Source organism: Thunnus thynnus, chromosome 24, assembly GCF_963924715.1.
Source record: "Thunnus thynnus chromosome 24, fThuThy2.1, whole genome shotgun sequence".
NCBI classification, from domain to species: domain Eukaryota; kingdom Metazoa; phylum Chordata; class Actinopteri; order Scombriformes; family Scombridae; genus Thunnus; species Thunnus thynnus.
The window spans coordinates 14,901,028-14,915,451 of NC_089540.1; the positions used below are offsets into that span (position 1 = coordinate 14,901,028).

General features: G+C 35.5%; 2 protein-coding genes across 2 annotated transcripts in view; both read left to right on the plus strand.

Annotated features, from left to right (window-relative positions):
- Positions 1 to 2,405: 2,405 nt before the first annotated feature.
- LOC137177448 (lymphocyte function-associated antigen 3-like) lies at positions 2,406 to 13,553 on the plus strand. The gene is made up of 10 exons (XM_067583788.1): positions 2,406 to 3,050; positions 5,459 to 5,619; positions 5,852 to 5,939; positions 7,350 to 7,499; positions 10,077 to 10,202; positions 10,295 to 10,449; positions 11,553 to 11,646; positions 11,933 to 12,037; positions 12,693 to 12,788; positions 13,423 to 13,553. Exons 1-10 carry the CDS (start codon positions 3,002 to 3,004, stop codon positions 13,551 to 13,553), a joined length of 1,155 nt encoding a protein of 384 aa, XP_067439889.1. The 5' UTR covers positions 2,406 to 3,001.
- Positions 13,554 to 14,142: 589 nt separating this feature from the next.
- Positions 14,143 to 14,424, plus strand: part of LOC137177283 (uncharacterized) — a 238,723-nt gene continuing 238,441 nt past the window's right edge. Inside the window, exon 1 of the mRNA XM_067583470.1 lies at positions 14,143 to 14,235. Within this exon, the coding sequence (XP_067439571.1) occupies positions 14,160 to 14,235 (76 nt within the window). The 5' untranslated portion in view covers positions 14,143 to 14,159. The remainder of the gene's footprint in view (positions 14,236 to 14,424) is intronic.

Here is a 14,424-nt window from a genome sequence, read left to right on the forward strand (position 1 = left end):
ACTAGATCCTTGTTTGTGTTGTATCAGCTCTCAGATGTACGTCGCTTTGGATTAAAGCGTCTGCTAAATGAAATCGGAAATTGTAAAAAATGGACTCAGCAGGATGCGTTGAGTCTCTGGAAGAGAACAATTTTATTCCTATAATGTAAAATGTCTCAGGTTTTTAGATGTTGACACAAGCTGCTGCTGCTGCTGCTGCTGCTGCTGCTGATGATGATGATGTCAGCACTTGTATTTTGTTTCTCCTTATAAAGTGTCTGTCTTTGCTTTCTGTGACCTCTCAGGCCTTACTATTCTTTATCTGCCCACCAGAGGTCCCCACAGTCACACACTTTGTGGATCTTGGTGTATTGTTTCTATGAACTGCTGCACCTTTTCCTTTGAAATCTGCTTTATGTGCACTTTTTAGTTTTAATTGCTGGCACCCGATTCCACTTGACAATCACTGTGAATCATCATCATTATTATCTTCCTTATGTGGAGAGTTTAGTATGTGGATGGTTTAACAAAGCTAAATCCAAAACTACAAAGAATCCATAGTAAATTTGGCTTCATGGCCAAAAAAGGCACATTTTCTACACGTTTCACTACATGTGTAAAGGTTGCTCCTCTCCCTTTTAACCAGGCTCTGGTTCCCAACATTAACATTGTTGGAGGTTTTGTATGTTGGTTTCAGTTAATCTGTCAGTTTACACAATTTCAGTATTTTGTGCTTCCTCACAATGTTATATTTTGCTGAAGGGCTTCAGTGCTGCTGTAATATTTGTGTTTTGTGTGTTTTGTGATGGTGGTCCAGTAAAACTTTTGGATTCACAAACAAAAGTTTTTGGAAAGAAGGACTACACTCTTAGCTCCTATACAGTCTTTTTATTTTAACCCTTCTAATGTGTTAGAAAGTTGCCCACGCCTTTTGTGTTAGCAGGTCAAATTTGACCCATGATTTAACTCAGCCAGAAACACTCAAAAAACAATGATTATCATCCAATATTGTTTTTCACCTCATGACTAACTTATTATGTATTCATATCCATGTAATCAGTAATAATCACATACTGCAGAGTTCAGAGTTCTGATTGGACACACATCCATTGCTGTGGTGGAAATACCGTCTCTACCTGCAAAGGAAACAGAAGAAGCCACTTTTAACCTCATTAACTGCAGTGTTTAACAGAGCCCCGTCCACACAAGTTTAGTTCACCTCTGGGTCACAATATTCTGGTAATTATTTCAACTATTGTAGGAACTTAATTCTTTGTGGTTCAGAATTCACAGCCAAGTTTATTTATCAACATTATTTATAGATTTTATTCCACATTTTAGTTCCTTGGTGTATTTGTGTGTTTGTATGTTGCTGTGTTTTTATGTCAATAAACTGTTCAAAACTATTTGCCCCCAGTGGGATTAAAAAAGTTGTTGATTGATTGATTGATTGATTGATCAAATTTTACTTCACAGTCCCCTCAGTGGTTCATGTATTGGACTCAGTGTGAGTAGTGACAGCACAATGAACACCAGAAATGGTTGAGCCCAGGACCGGACTGGCTATCGGGAGCACTGGGACTTTTCTGCTAAATGACCCGGCAGGCAGGAGAAGTAGAGAGACAGAGAGTAGTTGGCAATTGCATGTCGTTTGGCAGCAAGTGCATTTATTAAATGACGTAGCAGCAAGATGGACGGAGGAAAAAAGAGGACAGGTGGAGCAGAGAGGGAAAGAGAGAAAAAAGAAAGGTAAATAAACGTGATAGCTAGCTAATGTAGCTTATGTTCGCGTCATCATCGTCCCCTGTCAATGTTTAAGCTGTCAAGGAACTAGACATCGATAATAAAAGTGGTAGTTCCCTTTCTAATTTCCTCAAAAAACATTGATGGCATAATTGGTATATCTAGTCTGGTCAATGTGCTCAATATTATTTGAAAATTCATTCGTTTTGGTGAAATTTTCAACCGGTGAGTTGAATACTTTGAGTTCATAATTTAAAATTTTTGAGACAACACAACGTCTTCTGTCACTATTCAGGCTACTGTAATTTATTGAAACTTAAAGATGTGTGTTATTTAATTGTTGGTTAAAGGGTTATTTTAACCTTTGATTAGTAACTGTTAGTGTATATCAGTAAACTGAGTAGGGTATTGTGCTCCTGCTCTGTTCTTTGAATAGGTGGAGAGACTTGTTAACTGTTTTATAATGATACATTAAAAGATGAAGGTGTGCTGTTGCTTTTTTTCTTTTTGAAGGTGGAGAGAGTAACATTAGTGCCACAGTAGTAGTAGTATTGATAATAATTAACAAAATGAAAATCATGATATATTGAAGAAGACTTGAAACTAGCTATTGAAACCATAAACTCAATAGGAAAGTGTTTACTAAGGTAATAAATCAAGTGAGCAGTATGGTCATTTTCTCAGACTTCCTTACGATCGGACTTCTCTTTGCAGCCAGTGGAGTTGCCCCCTGCTTGCTTCACTTTTCACAACAGGAGCTACCCGCTTGGGTTAAGTCCTTCATGTCTAGATGGTAACCCTGGATTTGCAAAAGATCTGGCGAGAGTAATTATTCTACTGTGATCTTTTACTATTCCTAACTAAGTGTATTTTGTGCCTGAACCTGACCAGAAGTTAACCACAGCGTTGTCATATCGTAAAACATAATTATTTTGTACAACACACACAATGAAGAAACAACACGTACAAATCTCGCGAGAGATTTGCAAATCTAAGGTAACCATCTAGACGTAGACACGACCTTGTTCAAGGACACTGTAAATCATTTATAGTGTCCGTGATCTTGCCCTGGAGGTAATACAAGAGCTCTTATAAAAACAACCTTGCCCTCACTTCACCTTCACTCTCAGCTTCAGCTGTCAGCAGCAACCTTTCCAACTTTTTCACTTTCTGAATACATTTATAATATCCATAGAATTGAATTTTTTTAAAATATCAACAGAGTCCCCGTGACTTTATGTGTCTTACTTCTATTTAAGCCAAACTGAGAACAAGGAAAATGTGGCTGTTTTACTTTCTGTTCTGGATCACAGTGAGAGTCAGTGCAAGTAAGTTTGAGAAAATTTGTTTTTAACTGTTTTTAACTTATGTTGAGAAAATTATAACATCATGGTATATTTCTGTGCATGTTTTATGTTATATTTTTCTGTTTCAATTTTAATTTTGTGACCACATCCTCTGGTTAAATAGATAGTCCAGCTTCCGTTTACCAATGCACATGCCCACATTTACTTGAACTGTGACAACAGCAAATAGTTAAATATATAAATGTTAAATTTATTTATTTATTTATTCATATATTAATTACATTATTTTATTATCAATTTATTCACACATTTATTTATAATTTTATTTATTTATATATACTTTCATTTATCCATAGTGTAACTTGCTGCAGTGAAATAAATAAATGTGTCAACTTCATCCATTAAAAGGTTAAAGCCTCTGATTGGTCAGCCTGCAGCCTCAATTGTTGCAGGCTGTATCTCCGTGAGGATCGTCAATACAGCTGCATTAATTTCTGTGTCAGTCAGGGCCGATATCATTACAATTTTCTCAGCGAAGCCCTCAATCTGAACCAAAAAAAAAGCACAGGAATTGGCATTTGTATGGTGGTATTACTGCATCACAGTGGTTCCTAACCTTTTTTAGGCCAGCGCCCCCCCCCATCCATCATCCAGGTCCGTTACGGCCCCCATCAATTAAAATTTAGGCTAATTGTCTTACCTGAATATTAATGATGATTATTATTCTGTATTATATCATTAAAAATCATGTCATTGGATGCCAAATAACAGATTTGATATAGCTGGACAGTTGGAATATCATTATCATTAGTTTCCCACGCAGGGAGCAAAAGAAAACCCAATGTTGATAGAAATTATATTTATGAGTGTTAAACAGATGCAACGGTTAGAAATTTGACAGTCAAACTTCAATAAGGTCTTGATATTGATCATGAACAGCAGCCAATCAGAAAACAGTAATTTGGTGCCAAACAAGAAGCACTGTTATTAATTGTTCCAATGAAAAAACAAGAGCAGCCTACCAAGGAAAAAGTCTGAGGCTGATATGATATGATTGTTGTTTTATGATGGTATCCAGTTGATTAAACAATCGGACCTGCAGCGGTCAAATAAAATAACCAGGTCAAAGGTCCACAGGGGTTTTGGTCAAAGGCTTTGATGTTATTTGACTAAAAACCATGCATTTTCACACAATTTTGGACTAATATCATTACAATATTTATTTACACACTGTGCCATAAAGAACGATAATCACAAGACATTGATAAAACAGGCTTATAGTGAATGGATTTGAACTGCGATTCTCTCATCCTCCCATAGTCAGGCTGTAGCCACCAGCCAGCTGTAGGGACGACTATGGTTAGAATTTATTTGTCCTGTTTTGCACATATCACAGAGAAACAACAGGCTATATTAATGTCATCCCACCATGTTTTGTTTCCTTGTTGGAATTAAAGGCGGACATCAGACTTTATGATCCAACTGATAAAGATTTATAATGTCTGTTAATGTTTGACTTTTGTTCCAGATTCTTCGTTCCAAAGTTCAGAGAATACTGGCGGCATTTGTTCTTGAACGAAACGTCAAGACAGAATGTGTGAAATGTGTAGGCCATCTCAAGTGAGATATTACTTTTTCAAGTAATATCTCACTTGAAATAAATTAAAAAATGTCAGTAAAACAAATAATATTCCTGACATTAAAATACTGAGTGAAATTTAGAAAAAATGAAGAACACAGACATCAGTCAGTATCTTCATCCTGTCCTCCTCCTTCTCCTCCTCCCTCTGCTGCTGGTTGAGAGGAGGGGCTGTTTCAGTCAGATGCTAAGTCTACAGGAATTTAACACATTTTAATACACATTGCTAAGCTAAACACAATCACCAACAAATAGAGCAGAGCAGAGGACAGAGAAACTAGTGTGACCATAAATGACAGCAAACTGCAGTAGAGACTCAGCATAGTTTCCCTGTGTCTATACAGGAGGCGTTCAGGTACAGTGTTGAGCGTAGGTAACCCACGTTTTCGAAGCACTCAGACCCCAAAACACAAATTTGTATGTAGTTATGCGAGTAAAACGGAGGAAAAATAGTCTTGACAGCTCTGTGAAAAAAAACAGGAAAACCCTGAAGTCTAATGATGAAATTGTAAAGATGTGCATGTGAATATAGGACTAAACTGGCATCAAAAACAGAAACATACAAATGCCCCCAAGAACACCTCAATGCCCCCCTTTCAAAAATATTACTACCAGTGCCCTCCAATGTTCTCTGAAAGCCCCCTGAGGGGCAGTACCGCCCTGTTGAGAATTGCCATATTAGATAGGTTAGGTTATCTGTAAGTGGAGGAATTGTGTATGAAGTTTGTCTTAGTTTATCAAAACGGCCCTAAATTCAAAGGAAATGTCTTTTTGTTTTGTTTTCTATCAGCTCCTGTCTCTAAACCCACCCTCTCCTTATGGTGTGAACCTGAGATGACCTACTGTGTCCTCACCTGTAATGGCGACACCGCAGACGCTGAACCAGTCACCTACTGGTGGACGTCAGGTGACACGACGTGGTCTTCAACCAAGGAGCACAATATAACAAAGGTAAACACAGGATAATGATGTTTGTGTGTCTCATCAGTAACAGATAAATCATGTTGCAAGAATAAACCAGAATCTAGTTTTTAAATTGATTCACATATTCAGGCATCAGTTGGTGACCAGCTTATTGTTGATAATCTGGACAAACTGTAGAAAGACAAAGTGAGCTCCTCAAAAAATCTGTATGTTTGGTTTATGAACTTTCAGCTAATATTGTTTTTCTCCCAATTTCTAGGAAGATGATGAGCTGTGGTTCAGCTGTGCGTTTGAAAACCCAGTCAGCTCAAGCAGCAGTGAAATAGTCTTCAACCCCTTCATGGAAAGTGAGTTATCACACCAACAAATATCTGCTGTAACACATTTAATGTATTAATGTATCTTACTGTTTTTCCTAAACATGAAAATGTACAATGTACACATTTACATTAAATGTGGAACCAGGAAATGTATATTTGAAGTCTATCATAACTGTGACTAGTTTTATAAATCTGGTTTAAGGAATAGTGATGTGATGAGGGGTCATAAGGTATTTGTAAAGAGTTTTAAAGGGATATTTGTCCCCTAAATTTAGAAATAGACTAGAATCAGTGGTGGAAATTACCCGAGGCACTTGGGTAACACTTCAAGTCCCCCTATTTAGCATTAATAAGATGTATATGAACATTTATAAACATTTAATAAATGTTTATAACACACTATGATGTAGTTGTAAGTATATGTTAAAAGGACGGATTCACATTTCAAGTCTGTCTTAAAACAACAGTCAGGAGCCCAAATGAACAGTGAAAGACGTTTTTTTTGCTGTAATCATTCCTCCTGTTCATACTGACCATTAGAAGATCCCTTCATAATGCACTTACAATGTAAGTGATGGGGGACAAAATCCACAGTCCTCCTTCTGTGCAAAAATGTATTTAAAAGTTTATCTGAAGCTAATATGAAGCTTCAGCATCCAAATGAGTCAAATCAAGTAGATATCTTTCAACGTTAAAGTCTTTTTAGTGTCAAAGTTCCTCTTTTTGTTAATAAACTTCCACCACAGCTCAACAGGGAAACACTGTCTGAGGAAACACAAAGAGGGAATTTTTGGCTAAATGTGTCAGATATCCACTTGATATGACTAACTCAGACTGCTGAAGACTCATATAAGCTTCACATCAACTTTAAAATGACTGTGTGGACACACTGTGGATTTTGGCCTCCATCACTTCCATTGAAAGCACATTTGAAGGATCTTTTAATATCCAGTATGAACAGGAGGAATGATTACAGCGAGGAAAACCTCTTTCACTGTTCATATGGACACCTGACTGTTGTTTTAAGACACAGTTGAAAAACTGTGAACCTGTCCTTTAAGTGTTTATTAATGTACAGTATTTGTCAGCAATTATAACTTCTCCTATGAAGACATATTTTATATTATTATAACTATTTTATTAAAATTGTCTTTATCTGATTACAGTTATAGATCCCACATGAGGAGTTACAATCATTGACAAATACATTAACAAACACTTATATTTGCTAATAAACAACATTATAGTGTGTTAAATGTTAAATACTGCTGTAAATGCTAAACAGGAGGCTTTAAGTAAAGTTTTACTGCTTGTTATTTTGAGTATTTCTATTTTATGTTACTTTATGCTCCACTATTGATTAAAGAAAAAATACATTTCAGTAATTAAACAGAGAAATTTGCATTCAGTTGTATTTAATTTATTTATTTTTTGCAGAAGAACCACTCTACGGGAAAATAGATGACAAAGCTGATCTCACACCAGACTCTGTAGTGAATCTCATCACCAGCATAGTGTGGAAACATGGACCTGATCTTGCCATGGAGTGGTATGGAGGCGAGACTACCGCCTACCGACACTTCAAAGGTACCACTTTAATCTGAATCAAGCTGTTTGGTAGACAGAGATCAATGATTTTACACATTAGTTTGAAGTTTTTGATACATTTAGGTTGAGATTTGGTTTAAATTAAGGGTCTAAATATTTTCTGTTGTAAATTAATTATATTTTAAGGAATTATTTTACAGTATTTAATAGGTTTATCCCAGATTTTGGCGAAATTAATGAATTGTATTATAATATAGTATTTAATGTATTGTATAGAGTTTTTTTAAGGAGTATAAACCATTAAGTTTGACAAATACAATTACTGTAATGTAATCCTTTAATTTGCACCTTTAAATTAAAATATTAAGGCCCGTTAAAGGTATACTGTTAAGTAAGGTTCACTTTAATGTGTTTTGGTCAACAAAAGCTCTTAAATTGTGCAGATAATCCCCAAATATCTGAATATGTTGCAGTCTTTAGATTTATTCATTCATTATCCTTGTGAAACCCTATTAAATACCTTAATTACATAATCAATGGGTAAATTAATGGAATTAGGGTTACTAGTGCAGTGCCTGTTCAAAATGTGCATGTTCGGAACATGTTGATTTCTCAATACCTAGAGAGAGATGTTCCTCTCCCATAAACCCCTCTCATATCGGTAGACACTACAATTTACTGATGCTCCCTAAATGCCTCACATTCAGGCCATCAGTAGGCGCTATAATTTACCCATGTTCCCTAAACACCTCACATGCAGTCTATTGTTGACCCTACAATTTACTGACGCTCCCTAAACACCTCAGATGCAGACTATCTGGAGACTGAAGTTGATCAGATGAACTGTAGTAATCATTCAAAACGTGCCTGAGACATCCTGCACTATGTCTTGAACACACATACAAAGTTCCTGTATGTGAAGAACAGGAATAGAACTTAACTCTCTAAACAATTCATTCTCTGGTAGTTCTTATCACTGCTGATATGATCCCACCTCAGACCACAATGTGGGTTGTAATGGCAGAGTGGCGCTGACTGTATTTATGTTTGTTGACACCACTGGCAGAAGAAGCAAATTAGGTATTTTATATATTTATGAACATGCCTGAGACATCCAGCACTCAGTCTTAAACTTACATGCCAAGTTTCATTCACAGTAACGTTACACAGTTCAATAGTAGAGCTTAAGGGTCCTATCTTACACCCGGTGCAAAGCAGCACCAAGCACAATGCTAGTTTAAGACCAACGCAGTTTCCTGTCCAGCGCCCATGTTGTTTAAATAGCAAATGCACTTGCACCCATCTGAGCACCCATGGGCGTGTTGGTCCTAAAATAAGGTGTGGTCAGGTGCATTGCTATCTTGAGGCAGCAGAAAGCAATTGCGCAATTGACCAACAAAAACCTGGTCTGAAGTCAATGGTGCAGTGTTTCACTGTTATTTTAAGTGTTATCAGGATAGTAATATGCGCCTACAGGCGGGTGCACAATGTACACTCTGCTTGTTACACACATGGACGCGCAGCAGCGCACAAACATGCAAAAGATAACAAATAAAAGGATTACAATGTGAAAGATTATTATTGTGTACATCAACATATTTTAAAAGTTACATGTCATAATGGTTAGTCCTGATATTTATCAGAATTAGCTAATCACAGTAATGAGGGATGAAATTGTCTAATTGTTTGACTAAATCGAGGCAATACATGGAGGTATTTAAACAGATCTGTCAGGTTGAAGGTGTCTGTCAAGACCCAGCAAACAGATATCAACAACAGATCAAACACAGATCGACTTTCCTGCTTCATCAGTACATGATGACATGAGGAACACATGAGGAAATAAATGAGGTGAAAACAATGATTCAACTAAAGAAGGAAATAAATCTGGACAGCTTCTAGCTGCTGCCAGCAGCAGGATCAGAACCTTAGAAAGTCCTGATAACTGTGTAAGATGATTTTTTACATGATTAAAATTAATGATTTAATTTAATTTAATTTAATTTAACAAATATTCTTTAACATTTTTGAGATTACAGTGATCAGGTTTCCAAACTTTCAGCAGTTAAAACCTCACTGATTTTACCTGTTACTCCATGACTGAACAAAACAATTTTAAAGAAACCAAAGCTGTAACTAAAATAATAAAAACAAAAACAAATTTTGCTTTTGACATTTAAACTGGTGGTCTGGGGTCACAGGAGGGTCCATGAGCAGCAGGGGTCAGTGTGCTCGTTATGGATCGTGCGCTTTCACTTCATGCACAAGCAGATCCGTTTCCTCTGCAGAGACGCGCTCATTCTTACTACTTAGCAAATGCGCCATTATAATAGCAATCTGCCAAGCTGCAAGTGCACCCACATACAGACAGACAGAGATTCCTTGCTTTATATAGAGAGATAAAAAAGGGATTTACTTGCTTTTTTTGTGAGAAATCAAAACAAGTATGTACGAAAATCAGCTGTTCTACAAACATTTTTAGTGTTTTAAAGTGCATATTTCTTCAGCTGCCCACTCTTAAGTGACCAACACTGGAAATAAGTGACTCTAGCTGACAACATACTGTAAGATGACTAAAAATCCCTGTTTAGAAGCTAAACCTGTGCATTTTTGCAGAGCGTGGTAGGCTGGACACTTCAACTGGAGCGCTGACGATCACAGGACTGACTCCAGATGACAGCGGCAGCTACACAGTAGAGATCAACAACAAAGTCACCAGCAAGACTGAACTCCTGGTTATCTGTAAGTGGAGGAATTGTGTATGAAGTTTGTCTTAGTTTATCAAAACGGTCCTAAATTCAAAGGAAATGTCTTTTTGTTTTGTTTTCTATCAGCTTCTGTCCCTAAACCCACCCTCTCCGAATGGTGTTCGATGACCTACTGTGTCTTCACCTGTAATGGCAACACCACAGGTGCTGAACCAGTCACCTACTGGTGGACATCAGGTGACACGACGTGGTCTTCAACCAAGGAGCAGAAAATAACAATGGTAAACACAGAATAATGATGTTTGTGTGTCTCATCAGTAACAGATAAATCATGTTGCAAGAATAAACCAGAATCTAGTTTTTAAATTGATTCACATATTCAGGCATCAGTTGGTGACCAGCTGAGGCAGAATCCAGGCTGTGCAGTTTAGGATATTTAGACAATTTAGAGTATTTCTGAAATTAACTATATCTGGTATATTAAATATGTTGTGTATCGTCTCTGGTAAATAAACAATATATAATTAAATAAAATGAACAGCAACATGAACAAACCTGCAGAAAATAAAGATTTCAGATCATGGAAAGAGCCAGACTTGTCTCTGTAAAGTCATAAAAAAGTGACAACAAGAGCTGCATTTGGATACAAGGTTGGACATTTTTATTTTTATCCAATTAACAGGCAACTGTTGAGATAATTCAATATTTTATATGAACGTCATACTTTCACAAAACATTCAAAAACATTTCATCACAAGTTTAAACCTTCAGTGTTCAGACATTTTTAAAACTCTGAATATCTCCACATGTGTCATGGCAATAGTAATAAAGCATCACATTAATTAATTTGTAAATTTATTTATTAATTTATTAATATTTATTGTACAATTAGGTATTAATAAAAGAAATAATTTGTTACTATTTTTGCGACACTTTTGGTCCTCTATACACCAGATGTGACGATTACAGTGTTTTTGTATCTTTTTTGTTTCCCATACAATCTTGCATGTGATAAAAATGTGATATTCGAAAACTTGACAGGTTTCTCTGTTAATTACTTTATATCTATTTGTGATACAGAGAAAAAAAATCAAAAAGATGTTAGAGATTGCCCAAATAAGGTTTTAGTATTCTACCAAAGCCTACTAGTATACTGTAATTTATACTGGATAATTCAGTCTTGCAGATGTGCTAAATAGTGGATTACAGCATATATAGTGAAAAGCTGATGACTGAATGACTAAGTAGCCACATCACTGTGTTGTCCCTGATGTTATTGTTGATAATCTGGACATACTGTAAAAAGACAAAGTGAGCTCCTCAAAAGATCTGTATGTTTGGATTATGAGATTTCAGCTAATATTGTTTTTCTCCCAATTTCTAGATGGAAAAGGAGCTGTGGTTGAGCTGGTTCAGCTGTGCGTTTGAAAACCCAGTCAGCAACATCAGCAGTGAAAAAGTCTTCAACTCCTTCATAAGTGAGTTATCACACCAACAAATATCTGCTGTAACACATTTAATGTATTAATGCATCTTACTGTTTTTACTAAACATGACAATGTGCTCAATGCCCTCATAGGAGTTACAAAACATGTTCTAACAGCATTAAATGACTATATGACGAGCTTTGAGTTCATTATTTTTCTGTATTGGGTCACCTCAGAGTGCATTATCAAAGATGGGATCAGCTAACCACATTAGAATACAATACACTGTCCTTGTAAACCATTTGTTGTTTTAATTATTCATTCACTTTTTTTGTAGGGAATCAGCTCATCTTCATGGCAATATTATTTCTGGTTGTGTGCATCATCGTCATCACTTTCAGACGCAAAGGCATCATCAATTTACCTCGCAAATGGATAAATGGTAAGAAGTCAAAAATATTGTATTATTTTGATGCACTAAATATACTGTATTTAGGTGGTTTGATATAAATCAAATCTTTGACTTGAATTTACATTCTTTATATTTCTTTAGGTGTGGTATATTAATATTTCTGTAAATGTGACTGATAATGTTAATCTAGTTGTGCATCATACATATTCAAGTTCTTTCAAGAGTGTGATTCTACCAACAATATTAGTCCTGATGATGTATTTTCATGCTAAGAGACAGGAAGTTTCTATCCTCATGCAAACATCCACAACCACAACCAACACCAAGAGATTCTCTCCAGATGTTTGATGAATCTGCATAAAAGGATGTTTCAGGGTGGACTTGTTGTCTTAGTGGTTAAAGCTCATAACAAATAACTGCAACATCACTACTATTATGCACTATTAATGCATCTTACTGTTTTTACTAAACATGACAATGTACTCAATGTCCTCAGAGGAGTTACAAAACATGTTCTAACAGCATTAAATGACTAAATGACGAGCTTTGAGTTAATTATTTTTCTGTATTGGGTCACCTCAGAGTGCATTATCAAAGATGGGATCAGCTAACGGCATTAGAATACAATGCAGTGTCCTTGTAAACCATTTGTTGTTTTAATTAATTATTTTTTCATTTTTTGTAGAGGTTCTGAAATGGACAATCATCTACACATTAGTATGTATTCTGGGTATGTTCAACATCATCCTCATCTTGGATTCAAACTACGAAGGCAGAAGTGGTAAGAAGTCACAAAATATTTTATTTATTTATTTTGGTCTGATATGAATCAAATAATTGACTTGAATTTACATTCTTTATATTTCTTTAGGTGTGGTATATTAATATTTATGTAAATTTGACTGATAATGTTAATCTAGTTGTGCATCATACATATTCAAGTTCTTTGAAGAGTGTGATTCTACCAACAATATTAGCCCTGATGATGTATTTTCATGCTAAGAGACAGGGAGTTTCTATCCTCATGCAAACATCCACAACCACAACCAATACCAAGAGATTCTCTCCAGATGTTTCATGAATCTGCATAAAAGGATGTTTCAGGGTCGACTTGTTGTCTTAGTGGTTAAAGCTCATAACAAATAACTGCAACATCACTACTATTATGCACTATTAATGCATCTTACTGTTTTTACTAAACATGACAATGTACTCAATGTCCTCATAGGAGTTACAAAACATGTTCTAACAGCATTAAATGACTAAATGATGAGTTTTGAGTTTATTATTTTTCTGTATTGGGTCACCTCAGAGTGCAGTATCAAAGATGGGATCAGCTAACGACATTAGAGTACAATACAGTGTCCTTGTAAACTATTTGTTGTTGTCATTATTTATTCATTAATTTTTTGTAGGGGCTCTGACATGGATGTTCATCTTCATAGCAGTATTTGGAGTGATTCTGGTTGGGTTCGTCATCTTCATCTATTTTCTATACAAAGGCGGATGTAAGAAGTCACAAAATATTTTATTTATTTTGGTCTGATATAAATCAAATCTTTGACTTGAATTTACATTCTTTATATTTCTTTAGGTGTGGTATATTAATATTTTTGTAAATTTAACTGATAATGTTAATCTAGTTGTGCATCATACATATTCAAGTTCTTTCAAGAGTGTGATTCTACCAACAATATTAGTCCTGATGATGTATTTTCATGGTAAGAGACAGGAAGTTTCTATCCTCATGCAAACATCCACAACCACAACCAACACCAAGAGATTCTCTCCAGATGTTTGATGAATCTGCATAAAAGGATGTTTCAGGGTCGACTTGTTGTCTTAGTGGTTAAAGCTCATAACAAATAACTGCAACATCACTACTATTATGCACTATTAATGCATCTTACTGTTTTTACTAAACATGACAATGTACTCAATGTCCTCAGAGGAGTTACAAAACATGTTCTAACAGCATTAAATGACTAAATGATGAGCTTTGAGTTTATTATTTTTCTGTATTGGGTCACCTCAGAGTGCATTATCAAAGATGGGATCAGCTAACAACATTGGAATACAATACAGTGTCCTTGTAAACAATTTGTTGTTGTCATTATTTATTCTTTCAGATTCTGCCAATGATCTGAAATGGATGATCATCTTAATACCAGTATTATTTCTGGATATGTTCAACATAATCATCAATTTCATATATGATGGCATAATAGGTAAGAAGTCACAAAATATTTTATTTATTTTGGTCTGATATGAATCAAATCTTTGACTTGAATTTACATTCTTTATATTTCTTTCGGTGTGGTATATTAATATTTCTGTAAATGTGACTGATAATTTTAATCTAGTTGTGCATCATACATATTCAAGTTCTTTCAAGAGTGTGATTCTACCAACAATAT